Below are 25,453 nucleotides of genomic sequence, written 5' to 3' on the forward strand. Positions count from 1 at the left end.
TTCAGAAGAAAGAAGCCATTATTAGAAAAAAAAAAAAAAAAAAGAAGCTAAAAGAAAAATCGTTACCAAACAAAGTTTATTTATTGATTCTTTATAGAATTTAATATGAATTTCCAACATTGATCCAATGTAATTGGTATAGGTTCATTGTTAACCACGACAGCTCGATGAAACCAATACCAATTTGCATGTCATCGCTCTCNAAAAAAAAAAAAAAAAAAAAAAAAAAAAAAAAAAAAAAAAAAAAAAAAAAAAAAAAATGACACTCAAAGACGAGTAGTCCATGATTCCTTGACAGAGGACTTTGGGTCATCATGGAAAAGGTTGCTTAATTAAATGGCACCTCGAAGTTTGGCTGTGTTGAAGACAGTTCAGTTCCAACCGTGTGAACCACCAAAACTTTTGAAGTTGAAAAGAGGCAAAAGCTGCATCACTATATTCAATCCCAAAATCAATGGGAGATGATACTTCTCACATTTTGTGAAATAAATTAGAAGGTTTCAGAAATCCCTCTCATCTCCATGAAAGCACGTTACAATAGCAGTCTTTGGATATTGCTGAAATTTGCTTGTAAAGCTGTGAGGAATTCACCTGCAAAACAAGCACGTTAGTCGTCGTCTTTGATGATATGGGTCGATTTTTGTTTGTAAACAATTGAGCAAATCCAAACCAAAGGGGCTTCTATGCCTCATTCGACCTAGCAATTGATCACATGAAAAAAGATTGAATAGACCATAATAGAACTCGGGATTTACACCTCCCATGTTAGAAAAAAGAGTATATGTCAATTATCATCCAATAGAACTCGGGACACCTATATTTCCACTTTTTTCAACAATAACTATAAAACTTAATAGGGATGAAAATCATGCCAGTTTTACGAAAACCATGACTCGATAAGATTAAGACATTAGAGAAGATCCATATCCATCAGACATGACGAGACCAAAAGAAGAAGGTAAGAAAAGCTTAAAAAGCCACAGCGGTTTTGGTACCTCCAACTTTTCCATCGAAGACACGATGATCAGCGGACAATGTCAGATTCATTTTGTTGACTACCACAGGTCTCTCAATTCCTGGGATAAAGGTATAACCAAAATTACTAAACTTTTATTTGAAGCACCTTCATGGCTCAAAAGATAAAAAAAGGGAGAAGTCTTGTACCATCAACAATTACTGGCTCAACAACTTTGTTACCTCTGCCTACAGCAAGAATTCCAGCCTGAAAGACATGAAAACAAATTTACAAGGACATACAGAATTTAGCTGTTTATCAAATTCCTAACATTCTTCTGCAAGAGACCCAACTTAATGCCGGAAATAAATGATACTTTACTTCAGAGTTAAGCAATCTATCACCAGGGAAAAACAGAATGGTTTGTCCACATACAAAATGGGAAACACATACTGAAACAAACGAGCATTAGAAGCTGCTCTTACTAAATCAAAATAGATGAAAGAATATAACTAGTAAATTTAGTTGATTCATTTAGATAATTTCTTTAGCGCTGCTTTCAGATGTCCTGACTTTGGTCTAATAGCGAGAACCAATATGTGGCCTAGTATGTATTCATTAAATAGTGATCTTAATAAGATAAAACTTCAGAAACATGAACCTACGAGAACATATTCAGGAAATGTGAAACAATGGATTTTCAAATTCAGAATGAATTCATTTGAGGAACCTGACAAAAGAAAGATATCAACATTCAAACCTACCATTTGAAACTACAGGAACGGAGAAGGAAAAAGAATGAAAAAGAGCATCAGTTTCAATATATACAACTGATCTTTATAATCCTTTTGAAATATACCATCTCTACGCTTGTAAACTCCGAACTACATGCAGAGGTCAGTAAGTGTATAGACCTAAGTGCAGAGAGAGAGAGAATGAACAGAAAAGAACCTGTGGAGGATTAATTATAGCACAAAATTGATCCACCGGGAACATCCCTAGATTTGAAATGCTGCAGAAAGGACAAAAATGTTAAGTTAATCATGGATCCTTCCAACAAAATCTTTGAGCAATAGATTAATAGGTAATTTATGGATACATCTGACAGGGAGAAGGGTTGAGTTGTAGTAGCTGTATTAGATGAGAGCCATACACTCACAACACATATTTTGGCACAATATGTATATATTCCTTAGTTTTGGATATCAATATTATCTATCATGCTAATCGGTGTATATACTACAGCTGATAGACACAATCACCTGAAAGTGCCTCCTTGGAATTCATCTGGTTTGAGCTTTCCTGTACGAGCCTTTTCAGCCAACTCCTTGACCTAAATCAAATGCATGATTATAAAGAATTAACAAAAAAAAAAAAGAAAAAAAAAGAAGTGGAACTAATAATGTTATATTTTTACGGAATACGCAATTTTCATAAATAAAATTACTAAAGATAACCTAGTTCTGTTGACATAGGTACAAGTGGAGTGGATTTGAGTCCAGATAGAGATTTAAATGAACTGTTCTTTTGTTGTGTTCTCACTATTTTATAATTTCAAATTGAAAACTCAAAATAATGATCATATTGAAGAACGTATCACAACAATTTATAAGCATGCCTCCAAGGGGTCATATCTTAAATAGTAAAATTCAACCTCAACGAGGAAGAAATAGAAGAAGCAACCCTCTTCAAGTACTCAAATAAAGATAGTACCTCTGAAGAAATAGCCGATAAGGTCTTCTGATCGGCATTCCTCACAATTGGAGTCATTAAGCCCTGTTGCATTTAAATATTTAGTCATCAGCCTGTCTAACGATCTTAAATGATTAATGTTGGAAAAAAGAATATGTATATACCTTCTCAGTAGCTACTGCAATCGATATGTCAACAGAGTCACAGAAGACAACTTCTCCTTTCGTGTTGTCCCAATAAGCTGTGATGCAATAAACATTTCAGTTTTGAACAGTTTTACAGTTTCAGGACAGAAACTAATTGCAAAAGCACTTACAATGGTGCCTGTTTCATTATTCATTTGTTTTAAGTGAAGTTTATGTCACTTTGTTTTGAGTCGACAAGTTTGTCACTGCCTTTATTTTGAGTCTACAAGTTTGTCACTGCCTTTGTTTTGAGTCAAAAAGTATTGTCAACAACATTTTTTTGCGGGGTCTAAGTTTTCTAATCAATTTTTTGATCCAAACAAGCAAACGGCCTTTCCAAGTTCCCAACAATCAACAAATTTTTTTGAGATTGTACAATTAGAAATAAATTAAAACTATATTCTCATAGTCAACTCTACTGCCAGTTAAAATTTGCCACCCAGTAATATTTTTGCAAAAATGAGTTGTATTTACCATTGGCTCCAGGCACATTTCGCAGAGCAACTGCTACGGCTTTGATGACAATATCATTCACGGAAACTTTGACATCATGTTTCTCTGTGGAAATACAAATAATGCACAATGGATAACGTTGCTGAAGAAGTAAGCCAAAGAAACCAAAGAAACCAATTAAACCAAGCAATAGCTTATGTCTCTAACCTTTAAGATCTTTTCTAAGTGAAAGAAGAGGATCCAATATGACATCTGATAAAAAGAGATAAGTACGTTAGAAGTGGATGAATTGAATTCTAAATTTGCAAGTGTAGTGCCAAAGTCCAAGCACCTGTGGACAAATATAGATGCGGCGTATTTTGTTTTGATTCCAATAATCTTTTAGCGATAACCTGCAAAAACCATATTGTAACTACAATTTGATAGGATCTTATAATAACTTCTAAGCCAAAAGTAGGAGAGGGAAAGGAAGAAGTAGAAATGACATGCTTTTACTACTAGATCAACCAATTACTTCATGCATAGAACTTCAACTGTATAGTAAGGTTTTTATACATCTTGCAACCAGTGTATACTAATGTATACTAGAGCTGGTGTACCATATTGTTTCAGTTCACACTCCAGTGTTAACCTATAGTGCACCCCTTGAGATACATTGAAAGCGAGCTTTTGCATCATTGTGCAAGCAAGTAAAGTTAGAAGGTAATACTTTAGTTTTTCTCAACTAGAAAACTTCAGATAATAAAGACAAGAACAAGTGGGAGAAAAGAAATACGTCCTCCGAAATTAAAACAATTTGGATTAAAAGGACATACTTCAATAGGTATAGGCCACTAAAGGGAAAGAGTAACTACAAAATATATTTAGGCGACCAATTCCATAAAGAAGCTAGAAAATATACAAGATCCAGAAACCATATGCATTCCTCTTAATCTCATTGAACTGATTCAAAATCACAAACACTCATTTCAAGTAATGGTTTCGTCATTTTTTCTTTTTTTGAAAAACCAATTTTTTTTATTGGTCTCAGTATTGAATGCCAAAGCCAATGGAAAATCAGTCCTTATGCTAAAAAAGAATCGTGCTTTACAAAGAAGATACAGAAGTGCGTACCTTGCGAATTTGACTATTAGGTAAATCTTCAAAAGCATCAGATTGCTTTACTGAAGATTTTGATTCTGATGAAGCCGTGGAAGAAGCCTGCGAACGGACTTCAGGAGATCTTTTCTCTACGGACAAAGAAACTTCTGATGAGCCTTTCCCTGATTTAATGGCAGCCAGAACATCCCCTTTCAACAGTGTGCCATGAGAACCCGATGCCTTCAATGATGATGCATCCAGACCATGTTCCGCAATTAACAACTTTGCAGCAGGACTTATTCTTGCAACAATTCCTCCTTTTGGTGTTCCACCTTCATTTTTAACAGTACTTTGGGCAGGCTTGTCCTCTTTGATCCCCGAACTACTACTAACAGCACTTTTTACAGATTCAACATCTGCAGGGTCTTCAACCTTGCCAAACAGACAACTTAACATTACATTTTGGTTCAGAAAGAAGAGAGTTGTTAACAATACTACGAACTTGTGTGGAATTTTTCATACAATAAATATGTTGAAACATAATGAGGAACACTACATCAGTCGCCAGTATAATTTGATTGAATTGGATAAAATTCCATCCTCGATAAACAGAAAAATAAAGTTATACAGAGCAGGTATTTTAACACTTACTGTAATTGCAATCGGTTTTCCAACAGGCACATCCTTTGAGCCTTCAGGTGCTAGTATCTTAGCCAGATACCTACAGGTAAAGTTCCATGAAAATAACTGACAAGTTTTATGATAGAAGGTAAAGCTTCACTTATTCATAATTTGTAAACTATGTAATAGTTCTAAACTAAACTAACAGATAAGATATAGTAGCAATAAAATACAAAAGAATCGCTTAAAATCCAAGAAAATAAAACAAGAAGATAAATCTATAATTTCAGGAGTAATTTCCAACTTGCTACTTCTACATGGTGTGGACCATCTGACCATTTAACCTGAAAGATATGTTCATTCCACTTCTTTCTGGTCATTTGTTCGTTTGTGGATTAATGATTTTCTTTCCAACATGATCTTTGCTCTGGTTAGAAAGGAAATAAGAAATTTCTACTTATCTGCATGTAATTCTAGATTTGATATGTTCTAGCTCCTTTACTGAGTTCTCATGACAAACTATTCATAAATATTCCTAGTTCCTATCAAGACTGGCTAGAAAGCATTTTCCTAATCTTTGAAAATGTTCTATCTGCCCTGTTGTCATATTAAAATAAGCCAGCCATTGAAAAAAGATACTTGTTTTGTTATATTCACAAATTCCGTCGACGCTTATGAAGCATTCATTAGGTCAAAAAATGAGCACTACTTTCTAATAATGCATTTAGTTTCGCTCATTAGGCTTTATCTTCATTGCCACTGGGTTGAATTAAGAGGCTTCAACCATCATACTCAGACTCCTTTTCTTAATCAACATCACTTAAAATATATGAAAAGAGAAGAGAGAGAATAGTACTAAACCGCAGTTAAATGATAACGGAACTACAATAGTTGAAATGAACAGAACACAGTACTTCTACTAATGTATGTGGGTTAGCTCAATAGGCTTGAATTCATCATCACTGGGTGACGGGTTGAATTAAGTGCATTCGACCAACATACCCAATTAACTTTTCTTAATCAGTACTGTCGCTTAAAGAATAAAAAAAAAATACTAATAAAATGTAGGATTCCAGAATAGAGAAATGAGGGGGGAAAACAACATAACTCAATGGTATGTAATAGTCCCAATGGAACAAAGAAAAAGAATGATGATCACTTGCCGAAGTTACAAAAAATAGAGAGGGTGCACAAATTAAAGGATAGAAATTAAGTGGATTTGTAGAAGTTCGGTAGAACAGACAATTGTTTGCAATGGGGGGGACATGCTACAACCTTTCATGTCAAAAGGGGACTAAATTCGCCATTGCATGCATGAACAACCTTATACTATTACCATCTAATTTGTTCAAAATATTAAAACTATTTGGCCTTGGTTAACTTGATCGTCTATAATATTTCTTCACGGCATCTGATAAGTAAACAATGGACTACTGATCTTTTTTATTTTAATTCAGTATTTCTAAGAATTGTGTCACTTTGATTTGAGACTTCCAAGTGTACACTTTTGCTTATGAGAAACATAAAGTGTTAGGTTATACTTCAATGAGGTTGAAAACTACAAACTATACCAAAAATTTCTATGTTCAGTCATGTGCAGGAGCTTAAAAGTGGAAGTAGGTAAACCCATCATATAAAATGACATTACCCTTCTTCAAGACATTCAAATTCAAGGGTAGCCTTGTCTGTCTCTATCTCGCATATCACATCACCCACCTCAATCTGTTATAAAATTAAAGCAATAAAGAAGGGTGAAATTTCACACGAGCAAATGGGAAAAAGTGAATAACAAATGGAAATTTCATGAAAAATTCTTAAGAAGCACATTACAAACCTTGTCTCCCTCTTTCTTTCTCCAAATAGCAATATTACCTTGGTTCTGAAAATAACAAGGGACCATCAATGTCAAATTTCAACAGACAGGAAGAAAACCTTGGCAGAAATGGGAAATCAATTTATTACCATAGTTGGAGATAAAGCTGGCATTTCAAGTACAATATGAGGGGGAAGTTTTGACGGGTTTATCTCTGCAGAACTTGCTTGTGCCCTGTCCTCATTTTTTTCCTGTCGATCCCCTATTGCGTTATCTTTGACATCAGGTTCACGTGCACCTGATACACCATTGGCAAGGACCTTATGGATATCATCTGGATCCTCAACCTTGATTATAATGCAATTGGTTAGCATTAGCCCTAACACACTGCATAATTGATTAATGCTGATAATAAAATAATTGAAAATTAAATACATGTGGTTGTCCTAAAACAGTAGTTCAAATACAAACAAAACAGCCAATCAAACAAATTACTATCATTCGAAGTACCCAAAGATACTCATAAACGATGTGTGTTGAAAAGAAATGAGTAAGAGCACGCCTTGTGACGATTATTTGAGGTATTTGTAAGAGAAAACCAATACGATATTTAAGACATGCATGATGATATAACGGATATTGGCCCAACTTGTGTTTTTCATCTTCTCATGCCTTGATTATCAAGCTATTAAAAAACATCTCTTCATTTTTTTAAAAAAATTTCAAGCTGGATATCTGGTCGCGAAGTTTAAATATTGCTTTTATGTATGAAGTGCAAAACCAGAAGATGGTTCCGAACACTTTTGAATCCTCAAGTATGTATGTAATGCTAATAACTAGTTGGCNTTTTTTTTTTTTTTTTTAACTTCACCTTTGCTAAGATTAACATCGAAAGAATAAAAAATGGAAAAGAAATTCAACTTCAAATAAAAATGGTAACCAGGTATGAAAAGGAAACATTCAAATCACTTCTAGGATCACGCTTTGTCTACATATGTATTGTCCTCAAAGGTGTCTACTTTTTCAAGCAAAATTCCCCACGTCATTACCCTATTTGATTATCTACCTTTACAACTGGGCTAAGAGTTCAAAATAGTCCAATTAATCAACCTGAAGAAGCCAAAGCAATAAAACACAAATCCCTCACAGTAATAGATAAACATGTGGTCCATGTTGTTTACTCATTTTCTTGAAAGGGCATCTATTTGGGGATGAGGCTAATAAAAGAACATTAATGGAGCTCTAAGCCAATACAAACAATAAAATGATCTGCATAATTTTGGTCTTCAAAATTTTCATAAGGGANAAACCAGAAGATGGTTCCGAACACTTTTGAATCCTCAAGTATGTATGTAATGCTAATAACTAGTTGGCACAGAAAAGTAAAATCGTGTTTATAAAAATTAAAAAAAAAAAAGAAAGAAACTAAAAGAAGTTTTTCATTCCTTCCATTAGGTACAGGAATAAGAAAAAGGGGCATATAAGGGGAATGATAAAGATGGAATTCTGATTTTTGTTCTTTTTTCTCGCTTTGTCCTCCAGAATTCTTTTTTTNTTTTTTTTTTTTTTTTTTTTTTTTTTTTTTTTTTTTTTTTTTTTTTTTTTTTTTTAACTTCACCTTTGCTAAGATTAACATCGAAAGAATAAAAAATGGAAAAGAAATTCAACTTCAAATAAAAATGGTAACCAGGTATGAAAAGGAAACATTCAAATCACTTCTAGGATCACGCTTTGTCTACATATGTATTGTCCTCAAAGGTGTCTACTTTTTCAAGCAAAATTCCCCACGTCATTACCCTATTTGATTATCTACCTTTACAACTGGGCTAAGAGTTCAAAATAGTCCAATTAATCAACCTGAAGAAGCCAAAGCAATAAAACACAAATCCCTCACAGTAATAGATAAACATGTGGTCCATGTTGTTTACTCATTTTCTTGAAAGGGCATCTATTTGGGGATGAGGCTAATAAAAGAACATTAATGGAGCTCTAAGCCAATACAAACAATAAAATGATCTGCATAATTTTGGTCTTCAAAATTTTCATAAGGGAACTGTTTTCCAGACAGTTGTAGGATGATTAGGATGAGAAAATTTCAACTATATTTCTCGTGTAAACTCTTTGATCAAATCTATTATAGTAAAGAGCCCCTCTTAAGATGCAAGGAAAGGAAAGAATACGGTAGCTTTGATAAAAGTATTGACATATTTTAAAGGCACACAGAAACAATTACCGTAATTGCAATGGGCTGTCCAACTGGGACATCTTTTGAACCTTCAGGAACCAATATTTTAGCCAAGAACCTGCATAATTCCCATAACCAAAAGGTATTATGTCTCGAGCATTAAGTCAAGTACAGCATTGCGAGATCAAGTAAAAGAAAATCAAAGCAATTGCTGTACTTTCAAAATAAAAACTACAAGGAATAACCATCAGAAAATAATTGTGATGCAAATCCAATTGTCTCAAGGTCAAGTGCCAAAAAGGATTATTTTCTGTATACAATGATGATGAATTTTGTGCTACAACAATTATGATGAAAGGTATTCAAGGATTACTTTCTTGCCATGAATACAGGCCTCCTCCCCCTTGTGGCTCAAGGTTCTAATTCCCACCCCGTATTTCTTGTAAAACAAAAAGAATGATACAATAATGAAGATTACCCCTCCTCGAGACTTTCAAACTCAAGAGTAGCTTTGTCAGTTTCAATTTCACACAGGACATCGCCAACAGCTATCTGTCATATTAAGAAGATAAGAATAGCAAATGATGTCAACAGGGGTATTCACAGTTGAAAGATGGATTTTCACTTTCGTCCGTGATCTCTAGATCACACAGAGATAAATCAACAGTACAGGTTACCTTATCCCCTTCGTTTTTCCTCCATTTGGCAATATTACCTTGATTCTGTGGAAAAACAGAAATAATTTGGTAATGAAGGAGAATAACTGGGGAAAAATTCAACAAACAAAAAGTCGGCTGTAACTACTCATAAGCTCCTTCTGAAATATCTTACCATTGTAGGTGATAGTGCGGGCATTCCAAGGACAGCATGTGAAGAATCTGAAGTAATAGTCAACTTAGAGTCAGAAGATAATCCACTGACACAAACGGCAGAGTCCAATAAATATCGTTAAAATAACATAAAACCAAAAGTAGAGAGACAATTGTTTAGTGCTTTTAGGCTTGTGCAAGAGTAAGAATACTCAAGAGCGGAAGGGACCAAGTACCTTGACTTACTTGGATGATACTGTATTTCTCCATCTTTCAACATTATTTTAGCAATTTGGATTCTATCATTGTATAATCATGCATTGCAGCATGCATACACTGCTTACCATTTTAGCTTTTAAGACTTTTACAAACAATTTTAATAATGACCCAGACCCAAGTTCTTGACGTGGTGCTGTGAAGGATTGTTGAAGCAATAAGATTATTATTAAAATTTTCTCATCATTTTCCATCATCCTAGCAATCCCTTGAAAAAAAATACTAACGGGTTCTGTAAAATGTTAAACTACAAAAAATTATGAAAGCAAAAGGGAGAATAGACCATTACTCGAAATAACACCACCTCTTATAACATAGACCTTAAATATTTCACCACTGGAAAATGAGATGAGTAACAAAACAAATAGGAAATACCTGTAGATGAGAAAAACCTGATACCAACTGACTGCTGAAGATGAAAACATGGTTACAGATTAGAGAATGCTCCAACTGAACAAGTAAAAAATTAAGCACCTCGAAAGCTAACCTCTAGATGCAATGCTCGACCATAAGCTCCAGTGAAACAAGAAAAAGGCACAGGCCTATCACGTTTATTTTCAGTTGGTGAGTCAAAATATTGAGAAAAAGGTGAAGAGTAAAAAGATTATATCAGCTACATTGCCTGGTATAATTATATGGGTTAGTTTTTGCATAAAACAACTATAACCAGTAGGATATGCAAACCTAAAGAGGAGGCCATCACCAGCAACAGAAAACCTTCGTATATTCCAAGTGCTACACCTGCCAGTCCATGCTTACACAATTTCAAAGCTCCATCCATACGGAGAGATCAATTTTCATGGCAGTAACAACGTCCAATTTCAAAAAAAAGATTGAAAATTTGTGAGGAAAAAATAAAAGAAGTTTCATATTGATGAGATTTAATACTTAACAGGCCCAAAATTCTGTTGGATTAAACGAACATATCCTGAACATATAGTAATGATAGTCTCCAATTCTAAAGGCAATCAGTATGACAAAAGGTAGTGACATTTGTTGGTTTTCAAACATAATGCTTCAACAAATAAAGATTTAAGCCAGGGCATGAAAAGGAAAACCAAGTCAAGGACTAGAAAATATCGTTCCAAAACATTTTACTTGCTTCAGCATCCTAAATGCTAATCAGTTAATGGAAGATGGGGCAAAATTCAGATTATAAGGTTTATCCAATTGAATATGCACGTGGATGTTAGAAAGTTATTTGTTTGACTTTCTAGTTTTATCTTTTCAGTTCTTCATAAATTTGCAACATTTGACAATTTTCTAATTCTTAGATTTGAACCTTTTTTTAGAACAATTCAATTTATCAATAGAACACTACCAAGGTTTCCAAACTATTACTGGACAATTGCATAATTTTATGTTCCAATAATCTTCCTTCAGAGTGTTCATAGATCAATTTTTTTTTTTTTTTTTTTTTTGAAGAAAAAATTTATTTTCAATTTCTAATAATATTTTGATTTAATTAATATACTTGTACTGGTTGTATAGGTTCTTGTTAGTTACAACAGTTTACCTATACATAGGTTAGTTAAGCTCTTAACCAACCAACCAGTTACATGAGTGGATAAATACCCTCCCTTCTATGTTTCAACGTTAGATTATCAGCACTAAAATTACTTTCAAGTGTTTACACCAATTTTGACATCAGAGTCTTCATGAAAGAGGACCTAATGGTGGGAAGATCATCACGGCCTCCAAAATCGACACAGTTCATTCCAGTTTGGATTCCATGACTACACCAACAATTTGTTCTCCAACAATTTAAATCAACGCTTGTTGTAGGTTGAAGAGTCTATCGGAGAGATTAAAACAAACACATAAGAAATGACACACGTGATGGGAACAATAGCCCAACAATTAGAAAGAATTGAAGTGAGTTTAGATCAACCATATGGTCAGGAAAGAATTGGGAGAAATGATATTAATCTTCATCACAAAAGACATGGATAACACGTACAACCAGCTAGAATGCTCCAAGAACATTGAAATGCACGAGTACCCTATCAAGATTTGGATTGTTCTAGCAAGGAAGAGGCCTTTCTTCAACAACAGCCAGTCTATGAACAAGTACATGAATGACAAGGAGTGTTCTACATCAACACATTTTTTAAACACAATATTGCAAGATAAATATTGACATACCCAGCTTTGATGATAAGCTGGACGTCATAGTTTTTCTTGGTTGGATCAAGTATACGGAGAGCTTCTTCAATTACACTGACACGGGCGAGGAGAAAAAGGTGAAGTTGGTGGCTTTAAAACTGAAAAAAGGCGCATCTGAATGATGGAAAAAAAATCCAAGGGAATCAAAGAAGATGTGGGAAGAAACCAATCAAGACTTGGCCAAAAATGCAAAAGCTAATGAAAGAAAGATTTTTACCTATCAACTACGAGCAAATTCCACATAAAAGAATACTGCCATCGCAAACAATGGACCTAAACAGTGGCAGAATACACAGAGGAATTTGATCAAGTGTACATAACAATCTTGCTGAAGACGACAACCATCAAATCGCAAGATATGTGATTGGTCTATGGCAGAAATCCAAGAAAGGGTGAAGATCCAACCTTTGGGGTACCCACGGAGGCAAGTTGAGGAGCAAATTGATAGGCGCCAAAAACGACAGCTGAATAAGGGACTGCCGTATGAAAAACAGAACATGCCCATCTTTATTCTGAATGTCCAATGAAGGCCTAGACTTCTAAGTTCAATCCCAGTCTATTTTTTCCTGGATAACAGGAGTACGGGCAGGTACAAATAATGAAGACGACACTTACATGTCCTTCCACAATTCCCAGCTAGGCAGCTAATTAATAGAAAGTATGTGCATTATACACTGCTGTGGAAAGCAAATACTTGCTTAACTACCGCTAAATCGTCAAGATCCTTGTGTTCAAATCGGCAGCTCATAGGCCTCACAAATAAATGAATGAAAAAAAAAACGTTTTACATACGTTAGAAAGAACGAGTGTGTCAGTTAATGAAGCTAAACAAGCAAATTCTTTGAATCGCTTCCTCAACGGTTCCTCCACCAATAAACCAAACTGACATTTGACATCGTTAAACACTCAATCAAACAAAATTCCGCGCCAAATGAATCAAAGTATCAAATCCTGCACATCAACAACATACCAAGTCCACACAGAAACAAAAGAAACAACAAGTCGCGTACAAATTAAAAACAACTTCAACCAAGAAGATCGACGACCATACAGCAAAAGCTAAAATCAAGCGGTTAATCACTTGAAAAGTGATTCCGATAAAAGTACCTAGAGGAGATAGGTGAAGACGAATGGAAAGCTCCTAGACGAGCTCGGAGAAGAGAACGAGCGCGGCCAATAACCGGATCGCGCAGCCGATAAAGCGACATAGTGATCCTCCTTCAGAGAGCAGATTCGGATGCAGAAATCGCGTATTTGACTTACAATTATAAAGAAAACTGCGAGACGGCAATGGCGGAAGTCGGAGCAGAATCACCGGACGACGGATTAAGAATATCAGTTCCGATTGAGTTTTGATTCTGTATATAAAATACAAAATCAGGGTACAGACATCATTGGAGAATTGAGCTGAAAATTTATCGTCTAAACGAAAGTGTTTTCAACTCCAAATGAATTACGGAATATGTTCAGAAAATTAAAAATAAATAAATAAATAAATCTCATTTCATCTCAACTAACATGTATTATTATATATATATATATATATATATTTCTCTGTTTCCTAGGGAATCTTCCATAAATCAATTTTTTTTTTCATAATATATGTTAGACGAACACGACTCTCTACAATGATATAAGTTCTCATGGTTTTGCTTTGGACTTCCCTATAAGGTCTCATTCGAATGGAGGGTGTATTCTTAGATTAAAAACCGATGATCATTCCCTAAATTAACCAATGTGGGACACTTTCATCCAACAATACACAAAGTAGTGTGCTAGCGAGGATGCTAATTCTCAAAAGAGGTGGATTGTGAGATCTCATTGTAGAAGGGATCGAAACATTCCTTATAAGGTTGTGAAAGTCTCTTCCTAACTGTAGTGTTTTAAAATCATGAACTTGATGACAATGCATAAAATGCTAAAATTGATAATATCTGCCTGTAGTGAACTTGTGCTGTAATAATACAAAATTGATGAGAGAATACCAAAATAAAAATGTTTGCTAGTTTTAAGAAAGTTATTCAATTATTAATTTGTGTTAACTTAATTTTATATTTTTAAATTAAAAAAAAAATTAATTGGAAGGCCGACTATTCACTTTGAGTATGAATAGGCCTTTGGGCCTAATCAAAATTGGGCCACAATAGTCTGGCCAAGTTTAGTCCATGGGCCCCATGTAGTGTAGCATTCCAAACTTCATATATCGGCCCACGATCATAAATATCTAAAAGTTTGTAATATTTATAATCTCATTTTTTAATTAAAATTATAATTTCTTTGGTTGCTAGACATTTGATAATTAGTAAATTATATTCATTTTAAAGGTGTAACGATTTGGGTACTATCTCAGGCTCGGTGAAACATACATGTCTATGACGATTTAGACTGTCAGCACTTGGATAGAAAAATTCTATAAAGTTTCATTGTTGAAGGCTCGAGCCATCAGTGAGACACAACTAAGACGTGTTTCCTCTTTAATTTTACAATCGCTTCAAAATAATTATTTTTACTCAAGTTTTGCTAAAATGAAGACCAAAAAAATATGTCACATGGCAATGAGTTGTAAAAGTGACGAACAATACACGTGAAATTATAAATATAGTACGTATGGACCATATTTATAAATTGACAAAACAAACAATAGGTGAAATTATAAATATAGTACAACTGGACCATACTCCCAATTAAAACAAAGACGGAAATTGAGAGGTTATTATTATTATTTAGTTCGATATTACAGAAAATTCGGATCTCAAAATTTTTAGATGAGAATTCATAGAGGAATATATATAGAGTTATAAAATGATATTTTTAAAATAAATTATAAAGTCAACCGTCAAAATGCACAAACCTTAAGTATAATTTTAAAGATGAAAATTAAAATTTTCAAATATTAGAACATTTTATATAATTTTAAAAACCATTTACAAGGAAAATAGATAATTTTGTATCTAACGGTATAAAAGCAGGGGTAAATCTATGAATAGGAGATGTTGTGCGAGTATCTACAGGACCCAAAATATCAATAGGCTCTCCAAGCACGTTGAAAATTCGGCCGAGAGTCGCTCCGCCGACTGGAACACTTAGAGGAGCTCTCGTGTTAACCACTTCCATTCCTCTCATATATATATTCAAAATTTAGAAATAAAACATAGATACTATTAAAATCTAAAAAAATGATGACCAAAAGTAGCACAAAAACCTGAATTATAAAAGAAAAAATAAATAATTGAATGCTAAAAAAAGGGTAAAAAGTTCATTTAGTCTATAAAATTTATTATTACATTTTGTAATAATAATAATAATAATAACTGTAACCTATTTTTGAAAAATGATTTTCAATATGTATGTCAAAAGTTGAGAAAGATACCAAAAGGGGGGGAGGGGGGTTCTTGGGAACAGGTAAAAAAAATAGAAGGTCGTGAGATTTAAGTACTGAAAGTCAGGAAGGCTGCTACCATGCTGACCAGTGGGACTGATATGTTGTCATCTACGACATCGGTAATTGGGAGAGACTCCACCACAGTTGCCACAAGAGCAACTAAAGCAACTTTCTGGACTGCTTTTATCCAATCCACCTCCAAATATCCAAGAACTGAGTAATAATATAACACCCTACGCACACAACAATGCCACTTTTCAAGTTACTTTCACGGATCAATCTTAGTTGTAACGGTCCAAATCCACAATTAACAGATATTGTACTCTTCAAGTTTTCCTTTTCGAGTTTTCCCTCAAGATTATATAACGCATCTGCTAAGCAGAGGTTTCCACACCCTTATAAGGAATGCTTCATGCTTCATGTGGGATCTCTCAATCCACCCCCTTGGAGGCCCTGCATCCTCGCTGGCACACCATTCAATGACTGGCTCTGATACTATTTGTAACAACCCAAATCCACCACTAGCAGATATTGTCATCTTTGGGTTTTCCCTTTCGGTAAGAGGTCTCCACACCCTTATAAGGAATGCTTCGTTCCCTTCTCCAACCAACGTGGGATCTCCCAATCTACCCCCTTGGGGGCCAGCATCCTGCTGGCACACCATTCGGTGACTGGCTCTGATACCATTTATAACAGCCCAAGTCCACCGCTAGTAGATATTGTCATCTTAGGGCTTTCCCTTTTGGGGGGAGGTCTCCACTCCCTTATAAGAAATGTTTCGCTCCCGTCTAGAAAGCAGAAGGGCTAGAAGGAACTCACCCGATGGAGACGCAAAATCCAAAGATGAACATTGATATGCTACCAATCCAACTTTTCCCCTCATTATAAGGAAGCCTTTTGGACCCAAATTTTCTTCCCATTATATCAGCAATGCCTGCAGTTAACTTCAGGTTAATAGCAGTTATGATGGTTTTTCACTAAAGGGGCATGACACAAGCACCACGTCTTTAGAGAAGCCGAAAATTACCATCCCCCCCACACATCATTGCCAGTGAGATCAAGCCAATAGGAGATTCACGCCAAAACACAACAGCTGACAGAATCAGCATCAGGACATAAAAAAGAGGGCCTCTCAGCAATTCCCTGCAAATTTAAGAACACATGCCTGAATTGATTAAAGGGGTTGTGATTGAGGAATATAATCTAAGAATTTGCCAATGCTGAAAGGGTAGTTGAAAGTTTACTCTGGTTTTCCTTCCCTAGTAAGGGATTTTAAAAGTCCTTCATCTTTGGCCAATGAGAGGCCATTGATAACAAGCCTCAAGAAATTCACAGTTGGAACTATGGAAGCAAAGTAGCGAGCCTTCGTTGAGGTGCTATTCCAGAATTAAAACGATAAACTGAAGTGGTTGAGAAACACCCAGATTTAAATCATTGGTATGCAAAATAAATGAGGCGAGAACTTCTCTGCAAGGGAAACAAGTTGATTACCTGAATATAGGCCAAGACATCATGAAAAGCAATCCAGACAATATGTGGACAAGTTTTCTGCTCAATTTCTGTTCAATATCAACACGAGTTACTAGAAGAGAATATTGATGCTATTCATGAAAAGTAACAAGGAACACAATACTTTCTGTGAAATTTCACTCTTCTTTCACGTAACTAACATTTTCTACATGATCAGAAGACAAATGAATTGATTTGAATAATAAAAGAACTAATACCTCCTACAGTAAGTTTGTAACGTGCAGAGAGAAGTTATTCGAATTATGAAAGAATTAATATTCAGTACAATTGTTATTGACTTCCCTAACCTACCAGTACTGGGCGCTCAGCTAGCGCAATAAACAGGCCACTAAATACAGAGCCAAGTGGAAGAAAATGGGAACTAAATGATACTGAACAGATCCATTAACATACAAAAGTAAGAATTATGCTTTACCACATATATCATGTTTGACAATTTATTATAAGCAAATATCTTTGTATCCATTATTGTTCTTTCCATTTATTTGACCCTCTCTCCCTACTCTCCTTCTTCCTCTGAGTTTTTCCCTTCTACTTCATGGTTTAGGTATATTTTCGTCCGAACCAAGGCAGTATTGCCGCTATCCGATGATCGCTCTGCAGTTTACTTTAAAGATACAAGATATTTGCCTATAATAAATGGTCAAATATGATAGATGTGGAAAACCATAATTCGGGACTAAATATCCTTAACAAAACTGAGAAAACCTCAACTAAGATGGAGATACTCAAGAGTCAAGAGTCAGTTACCATGGCAGATGCTTCCAAAACATTTGAAAAGGACTATGAAGAATTCTAATTCTATTTTTGTAAAATTATCTGATTCAGCTTCTGTACATATTACCTACATGCTAAATGCAATGAACTACTAAATGCTCATATGAATTTTCAGTAATATGCTCAAATTCATCTGCCTAAGCAAGCGAGAAAAGCAAGGTTTTGGATTAACTCGGATTGTAGAGAATCTCGCCAGAATTTACTGTTTGCTCTGCATCTACAAATTCCGTATTTATTAACTATGCTTATGTGTGAGTGACTGTGAGGGTCTCCAAAGAAAAATTTGATTCCACCTCCATTTTGAGAAAGGAAAACCAGAGATTCATAACTTCCTTACAAATAATCGCCCTTCCATTTGTGGAAATCGAAATACACCTTTCTGAGGCACAAACTAAATGGTGCATATCGTTTTCCACAATTTAACAATATACAAAACATACTAAAAGGTTTTCCAAAATCCAGATCTCTGTTTACACGCATCTAATTACTACGAAACTAAAACTAGAAAAACTTGCATGTGCTATCGAGGAAGAGAACGAATTCGACAGACCTGTTGAATCAAATTCCGCCGCGCCAGATTGTCGAATCCGAGAACAAGCGAGTAAGCGCCAGCGAGGACGGCCGCCGTCGCACCGGCATCATGCAAAAGGTCGCCGGAAACTGCACGTGGAGGTGAAAGGCGGTCAGAGGAGGAAGACGTAATCCGAAACGCCGGCGGTGTACGATAGAGAGTTCGGAAAGATAGAATCCGACGCTGCTTCAGTTCACCGGATAGCGAAAAAACAGCGGCGACACTCGTATCCCGATCCCGGCGAGAACGGAGACGAGAATCCGAGCAGCCAATGGCTAAGAGGCTCATGGAGGCGATCGTGGCAATCAACTGAAATGGAATGGCAGTGAAGATATAGGTAACATTATATATAGAAGGGAAAAAAAAATTAACGCATTGAATAACTGCACGTTGAACAAATGGAGAAAATATCCATAAAACTATTTTAAAAGAAAATTTTATTTAATATTTAAATTTATTATATTTTAGTCTTTAAAAGTAATATATATATATATATATATATATATATATATATATAATTTTCGGTTATTACATTAATTTTATTTAAAAAAGATTAACTGCTTACCTGAATAATTTAAATTTAAAAATTAGAGAAAAACTATTATATATATATATATTGTTGGATGATGGAAGTCCCACGTCGGCTAATTTAGGGAATAATTATGGGTTTATAAGTGAGGAATACTACCTCCATTCGAACGAGACCTTTTGGGGAAGCCCAAATCAAAGCCACTATAATTTATGCTCAAAGTGGACAATATTATACCATTGTGGAGAGTCGTGTTCGTCTAACATGGTATCAGAGCCATATAATTTATGCTCAAAGTGGACAATATTATACCATTGTGGAGAGTCGTGTTCGTCTAACATGGTATCAGAGCCAAGTCACTCCTCAAATATTATACCATTGTGGAGAGTCGTGTTCGTCTAACATGGTATCAGAGCCAAGTCACTCCTCAAAGGCAGTAAAAAATGACTAAGACTCCAAAGGAGTCGAGCGAGGATGGAAGTGAATACTAACTCCATTGTTATGAGGCATTTTGGGCACTTTGTTCGAGGGGAGGTGTTGGGGAAGCCCAAATAGTAATTTCTCTCATATATTGAATTAAATAACATAAAACAGTATTTTAACTAAACGCCTAAATTGTTAGTTGAATTTATGATATTTTAAGTTTGATAATTAAAAATAAAGAAGAAATTTTTAAAAAAATGCTTAAGCAGTAAAGATTTACTCATAGGCGGTGATTGCGACGGCCTAACGGTGATTGGTTGCAGCATGCGGCGGCCATTTTCATTTTTGGATTCTTATTGGATATTTTATATCCAATTTTTTTACCAATTATTGAATACCACAAAAATAATCTAAACGTACTATATATATATATATATATATTTATGCATTTATTTAAAGAAAATATGTCTGATTTGTTTGATGATGTTGTCGTTTCTGTTAATTTTCTATTGATTTAAAGAAAATATTTATTTATTTATTTACTAATATTCATTTTTGGTTGTTTCTATTAATTTTCTATTGATTAAGTTAACTTTTTAGAATTAAATTAATTCATTGTCACTAATTTTTGGTTATTATTAAAATTAATTAAAAATCTATATAATATATAAACTAATTAATGAAAAGACTGACTCAAAAGTAAGCATTAATAGTAAAACTCGAGTAAAAATGTAAAAATTTAAAGTTTAAAGACCAAATAGAAATTAAATAAAATAGAGTTGAAAATAAAATAAATTGAAAAATGAAGATTTTTTTTTAATATATTAAAACACATAACAAGGATTATTATTATTATTATTATTATTATTATTATATACATATTGTTTGTTGTTTCCCATTTTAAAGGATTTTTTTCCCAATAAAAGCAATTTTCTTTTATTGNAATATTTTTAATTAAATGCAATAGAATAATTTTACATATTTATTATTATTTTTTAAATATTTTCCATGTAGTAGAAAATAATTATCAAACATATTTCTTTTTTTATTATTAAAAAAAGTGAAAATAATTGAACAAAACACTCAATAAATATACAAACTTCGTATATTTTAGGTTAATTTAATATATATATTTATATATAAAAGTAAATTTTTTTAAACTTTTAAATCTTGTGTACTATAATATTTAAATTTTAAATATGGAAATTTTGAATATCATATTTTAAATTATTTTATGATAAATAAAAAAGCTTTATTAATTAAGAGGGCATAAGAATAAATATTTAGCAAGAAATTATATATTTAAGGACAGTCTAAATCAAAATTAAAAGGCAAACGAAAAAAGTCAACTGATTTTAGTGTATATAATATATATAGTCAACCTTTTTTCTATTTTATTTTATTTTATTAAACTAGCAACTAATCATAAATGTCAACCCATTTGAAAATAACAAATAAATAAATACAAGATAATATATATATATATATATATAAATACCCGTTGACATTTATGTGTTTTTCAAATTGGTTTCAGAAAAAAAAAATGATATATTTTAAACAAATTTGGTGAATTTTAAAATTGACTAAAAAAAGTTTATTTATTTTAAAATTGTGTTACACGAGTGATGCACGTCCTAAAAATGACATCAAACGCTTCTCGAGCAAGTGAAAAATTAGGTTTAGAAGGGTAGTACGTGCCAAAACCAAGAGAAGTGTTGAAAGAGGAGATGACAAAAACGCCAACCAATGAACATACTGTAACCGAAGCGTGAAGAAGAAAATAACTTCCTTTCACTTCGAAATGATTGAGGTACGAACTATCATAATAATAATAATATTAATAATATAAAATTGAAAATTAAGAATTAAAATAAAACTAAATTATCATATACAAAAATACCCTAAATGATATAATAAATTACAATTATGCCATCAAATTTAAAAATTTTCATTTTTATTTATAATTTTAAATAAATAGTAACAATAAATCTAATATTCAATTATAGTTATTCATAACTAATATATAAAAGTTTTAGCTATTTGGTATAATTTAAATTTAAATATATTATTAAATAAAAAAAAGTCAAAGAGAAGAACCAAAAAAGTCAAAGAAATATGAGGAAGAATGTCAACCGTCCGATCCCTCATCGCATTTCCCGCGGAATCTTCCGAGAATATTCCTTGTCAAGTCCGTCCAGGCATGAACGTCATGTCGAATTATGTATTCCGACACGTCGTTTTAGGCAAATAACCGACGGAAAACGGCTAAATATGCTTTGGATTTGCTAGTTGGAATTTATTTAAAATTAAAATTGAAAAAAAAAAAGAAAAAAAAAATGATATAAAATTTCGTTCGATCGTTGAATTGGAAGAGCCTTTGTTTCACATGGGAGTTGAAACTCGTTCTTCTTCCCTCCACTTTCGTCTCGAATAACAGTTAATTTCCCTTTTCTGGCTTCTCACCGGACGTTATCGAGAATTTTTGCCCTTTCCCCTCCGATTTCCTCCCTTTTTCCGGCGAAAATTTGATCATGGGAGGCGGCGGCGGGTCGAATCCAGGTCCCGTTTCGTGTGGGTCGTGGATTCGGAGGCCCGAGAATGTGAACTTAGCGCTTATTGGGAGGTCTAGGCGACCGGATTCATCTCCTTCTGTGCTCGAGATCTTTTCGTTTGATCCCAAGATCACTTCTCTCTCGGCCTCTCCTCTGGTTTTTTGTTCTCTCTCTCTTTTTTTGGATTTTTTAAAATTGATTTTGAAGTTCTTGTTGTGTCTATTACAGTATTTTTGCGAAATTGAAGATAAAATCCAACTGGATAGCTAGGGTTTTTCGATTTTGTTGCTTGACCTGGTTATTTTATTTTATTTTTTTGTTTGTAGACTGAATTCGTGTTTGAAGAATGCGATGGTGATCTTGTTAGTGTTGCTGTTCATCCCAGCGGGGATGAAATTGTGTGTTCTACCACTCAAGGTGGATGCAAGTAAGTTGTCTTGTTTGGTATGAACATCTGAGAGTCTGTATATTTCATGTATATGAATATAATTGGTCAAACTATGATTCATTTTTTGTCATGGAGAAGATAAAAGACCATTGAAGTTCCTTGATCATCTGCTTACTACTTCAGGTTCCCCAATGAGATTTAGTTATAAAGCTTTTTTTTTCTTCTTTTTCTCATAGGACATTAAAGTTCTGTTCTGTGTTCTATTATACTAGACGTGCTATTGAATGTAGAGGGCATAACTTTCTGGCCAAGTTATCATCTAGGTTCAGTAAGATTGACATTTTTTGTTATATTTGTGCAAGAGACATGGCTGCTAGCTCTACTGGCTTGATTGCTGATTCATGATATTTTTAATAAAGATGTGTAGTTTCACGGACACATGGAATTTGATACTGTAGTTTAGTGAGTTGAGATTTCTCCATGCAGTTTTAGTGCTTGGATGTTGGCTTGATGCTCGGATTTTTCGTTTTTTTTCTTCTTAATATCACTCTGACTGCTAGTTTCTTGAATATGATGAAGATTTGAAGGCTTATAGTTCTCTTTCGTTCGTCTTGTAGATTATTCGAGCTGTGTGGTCAAGAATTAAACGTGAAGCTGTTGATGAAGGAATTGCCTCCACTGAATGACGTCGGTTCTCAGAATTGTCTCGCTTTCAGTGTCGATGGTTCTAAACTTGCTACGGGTGGGGTGGTAAGAATGTCTCCTGTTGTCTATATTGTTCAATCTTCTTTTTGTTCTCTTCATTCTAAAAACACATGGTATATTTACTTTGATATCAAATTAACTACAGAATGGACACCTCAGAATCTTAGAGTGGCCTAGCCTGCGCCCCATTTTAGACGAACCAAGTGCGCATAAATCTGTCAGGGATATGGACTTTAGGTGAGCCATGAAGTTGTCTACTTCTGTTTTATTCTCATAATATGGCAACATCTTGTCTGTTTGTTTGTTTCCGCTTGCAGTATATATATTTGATCTATTACGACGTCTTTGCGTGCTAAAGAAATTTTGATGGGATGCCTTTTGAACACAGTTTGTATCTTGATCTTTTGAAACTGTTATTAGGAAAGTGTTCGTAACACCTTCAAATTTATACATAAATAATGATAGCAACATTTTATAGACCTCTTGACATTCTCTTGTTGCTATCAGAAGTCAGAACTATATAAAGAACTTTAAAACGCTCGTCATCCGTGAACTTAGTGATCTGTTATTCTGACTATGGTGGATGAAAATTTTGCAAGTATTTGTTGGTTGAAGCTGAAAATGTTAGAGAAGATCTGAAAATATTTCTTCCCTTTCCAGATTTGAAAATGTCTTAATTTTTTCTTGTTCCAGCCTAGACTCAGAGTTCTTGGCTTCTACATCCAGCGATGGATCAGCCAGAGTTTGGAAAACTGATGATGGAGTTCCTATAACTACTTTAACCCGGAGTGCGGTACGGTAGTTATTTCTACACGCTTTTGTGTTTATTGCATTTTCTTGTAATTAGTAACGTGTTCATATCAATGATCAGGATGAGAAAATCGAGCTCTGTCGATTTTCCAAGGATGGCACTAAACCATTTTTATTTTGCACCGTCCAAAGAGGTAGGAACGTTTTCAGAACTGTGTAGTTATCTAGCTCCAATAATCTTATTGAATGGCTTATTGCATCTCTGGAAACAGGCGAGAAGGCGGTCACTGCCGTTTGGGACATCAGTAACTGGAAAAGAATTGGGTATAAGAGGTTGCTGAGAAAGCCTGCTTGTGTAATGTCCATCAGTCGAGATGGAAAATATTTGGCTTTGTAAGTGCATCTCATTGTCAAATTGAGGCTATAATGTTAGATTAATTGACAAATCTTTTCCTCATACCTCACATATGATGATAGCAGTGATAACACATTAGCAAGATCATCTGAGATGGTTCAATATTCTTTTGTGAACAAACTCTTTAATCTACTTTCTTTTTTGGTTGTGTGCTTCGGTGTGCTTCACGCTTTATCGAACGAGGTTTTTGATTAAATGTGAAAAATTTTCATTTCAGGGGAAGCAAGGATGGGGATGTATGTGTGGCTGAAGTAAAGAAAATGGAAGTCAGTCATATGAGCAAGAGGCTGCATCTTGGTACATCCATAAAAACCTTAGAGTTCTGCCCCAGTGAAAGGTAAAACTATTAAATTAAGCCCGTTTTCGATAGAACCCGAAATGTATTGCAATGTAAATAAACTACAAGATAAATCAAGTAGCATAACAAACCCTTAATACTCTAACTACATTCCTAATGGTATTCCTAAGGGTTTTTTTCTGTCACTATTTGGGTATTTGCTCATGAATGTTTTTGTTCTTTCCCTTTTGTAGGGTTGTTCTTACTAGTTCAGTCGAATGGGGGGCTTTGGTGACTAAGCTAAATGTTCCTGCTGACTGGAAAGGTAAATCTCTCTTTACTCCCTCTTCTCGAAGTCTATGACATTTCTGTCGTTGCAGCGCGTAACATTATACCATGCTTAAAATTTGCAGAGTGGCAGATATATTTGCTGCTCGTAAGTCTATTCGCTGCATCGGCTGTTGTTTTTTATATCTTCTACGAGAATTCGGATTCGTTTTGGCAATTCCCTCTTGGAAGAGATCAGCCAGCAAGACCCAGGTTTGATTCCTTTGTAGGAGATTCACAGTATGCTGACGATCCATTTGGACCAGTTGACATGTGAGAGCATCTGTCATGTTAACTATTAACGACCGAGCGATAGGATGGATCTCGAGTACTGGTTTTCGGTTCTTTAGACTTCTTCTACTTGGCTTTAAACTTCATTTCAGGAGGCTTGTTTGCAGTTCTTTTGTTTAATGCAATTATTATGATTAAATTAGCTCTTGTCCGTGAGCATCAAGTTAAAATTACTGAATTCTCAATCATGTTTGGAAGTTAGACATCACAGTTGTATAATTATTTGATTATACAGTTTACCTAATTTATTCATCTTTTATGGTCAACATTCTTATTCCAAATGACCATTTCAAATAGTTTC

General features: G+C 34.3%; 3 protein-coding genes across 4 annotated transcripts; 1 reads left to right on the top strand and 2 right to left on the bottom strand.

The window, feature by feature from the left end:
• Positions 1-312: 312 nt before the first annotated feature.
• On the bottom strand, positions 313-13,723 carry LOC111809724 (dihydrolipoyllysine-residue acetyltransferase component 1 of pyruvate dehydrogenase complex, mitochondrial). Of its 2 annotated transcripts, none has more exons than XM_023696130.1 (23): positions 13,343-13,723; positions 10,754-10,810; positions 10,557-10,611; positions 10,445-10,475; positions 9,816-9,862; positions 9,662-9,706; positions 9,463-9,536; positions 9,033-9,102; positions 6,949-7,146; positions 6,821-6,865; positions 6,635-6,708; positions 5,017-5,086; positions 4,399-4,797; positions 3,617-3,677; positions 3,493-3,537; positions 3,307-3,390; positions 2,812-2,888; positions 2,669-2,731; positions 2,218-2,288; positions 1,907-1,967; positions 1,165-1,222; positions 996-1,076; positions 313-591 (listed from the first exon to the last, which is right to left on the bottom strand). In XM_023696130.1, the coding sequence occupies exons 1-23, from the start codon at positions 13,441-13,443 to the stop codon at positions 533-535; spliced, it is 1,926 nt and encodes a 641-aa protein (XP_023551898.1). In that variant the 5' UTR covers positions 13,444-13,723; the 3' UTR covers positions 313-532. The 2 variants fall into 2 exon arrangements, with proteins under 2 accessions (XP_023551898.1, XP_023551889.1); XM_023696121.1 differs by having other exon boundaries at positions 10,445-10,478.
• Positions 13,724-15,511: 1,788 nt separating this feature from the next.
• LOC111791772 (probable phytol kinase 1, chloroplastic) lies at positions 15,512-18,799 on the bottom strand. Its single transcript, XM_023673247.1, has 6 exons — positions 18,475-18,799; positions 17,109-17,176; positions 16,862-16,993; positions 16,645-16,760; positions 16,437-16,551; positions 15,512-15,850 (listed from the first exon to the last, which is right to left on the bottom strand). Exons 1-6 carry the CDS (start codon positions 18,781-18,783, stop codon positions 15,664-15,666), a joined length of 927 nt encoding a protein of 308 aa, XP_023529015.1. The 5' UTR covers positions 18,784-18,799; the 3' UTR covers positions 15,512-15,663.
• Positions 18,800-21,785: 2,986 nt separating this feature from the next.
• Positions 21,786-25,420, top strand: LOC111807742 (SEC12-like protein 1). Its single transcript, XM_023693644.1, has 10 exons — positions 21,786-22,155; positions 22,326-22,426; positions 23,005-23,137; positions 23,238-23,329; positions 23,786-23,885; positions 23,964-24,036; positions 24,115-24,235; positions 24,475-24,594; positions 24,789-24,859; positions 24,948-25,420. The coding sequence occupies exons 1-10, from the start codon at positions 21,979-21,981 to the stop codon at positions 25,136-25,138; spliced, it is 1,179 nt and encodes a 392-aa protein (XP_023549412.1). The 5' UTR covers positions 21,786-21,978; the 3' UTR covers positions 25,139-25,420.
• Positions 25,421-25,453: the final 33 nt, after the last annotated feature.

The sequence above is a fragment of the Cucurbita pepo genome, chromosome LG01 (assembly GCF_002806865.2).
Source record: "Cucurbita pepo subsp. pepo cultivar mu-cu-16 chromosome LG01, ASM280686v2, whole genome shotgun sequence".
In the NCBI taxonomy this organism is placed as follows: domain Eukaryota; kingdom Viridiplantae; phylum Streptophyta; class Magnoliopsida; order Cucurbitales; family Cucurbitaceae; genus Cucurbita; species Cucurbita pepo.

Excerpts from the sequence above, each read along its gene's own strand:
- LOC111809724 (XM_023696121.1), bottom strand. The coding sequence starts at position 13,443 with ATGTCGCTTTATCGGCTGCGCGATCCGGTTATTGGCCGCGCTCGTTCT. Across the intron at positions 9,863-10,444 it reads CAGGTTTTTCTCATCTACAG|ATTCTTCACATGCTGTCCTT; the intron begins GTATTTCCTATT and ends CTATTACTTCAG. Across the intron at positions 1,223-1,906 it reads CTATAATTAATCCTCCACAG|GCTGGAATTCTTGCTGTAGG; the intron begins GTTCTTTTCTGT and ends CATGTCTTTCAG.
- LOC111807742 (XM_023693644.1), top strand. The coding sequence starts at position 21,979 with ATGGGAGGCGGCGGCGGGTCGAATCCAGGTCCCGTTTCGTGTGGGTCG. Across the intron at positions 23,330-23,785 it reads GTCAGGGATATGGACTTTAG|CCTAGACTCAGAGTTCTTGG; the intron begins GTGAGCCATGAA and ends TTCTTGTTCCAG. Across the intron at positions 24,037-24,114 it reads ATTTTGCACCGTCCAAAGAG|GCGAGAAGGCGGTCACTGCC; the intron begins GTAGGAACGTTT and ends CTCTGGAAACAG.
- LOC111791772 (XM_023673247.1), bottom strand. The coding sequence starts at position 18,783 with ATGAGCCTCTTAGCCATTGGCTGCTCGGATTCTCGTCTCCGTTCTCGC. Across the intron at positions 16,994-17,108 it reads ATGTCTTGGCCTATATTCAG|CACCTCAACGAAGGCTCGCT; the intron begins GTAATCAACTTG and ends ATTCTGGAATAG. Across the intron at positions 16,552-16,644 it reads AATGATGTGTGGGGGGGATG|GCATTGCTGATATAATGGGA; the intron begins GTAATTTTCGGC and ends AGTTAACTGCAG.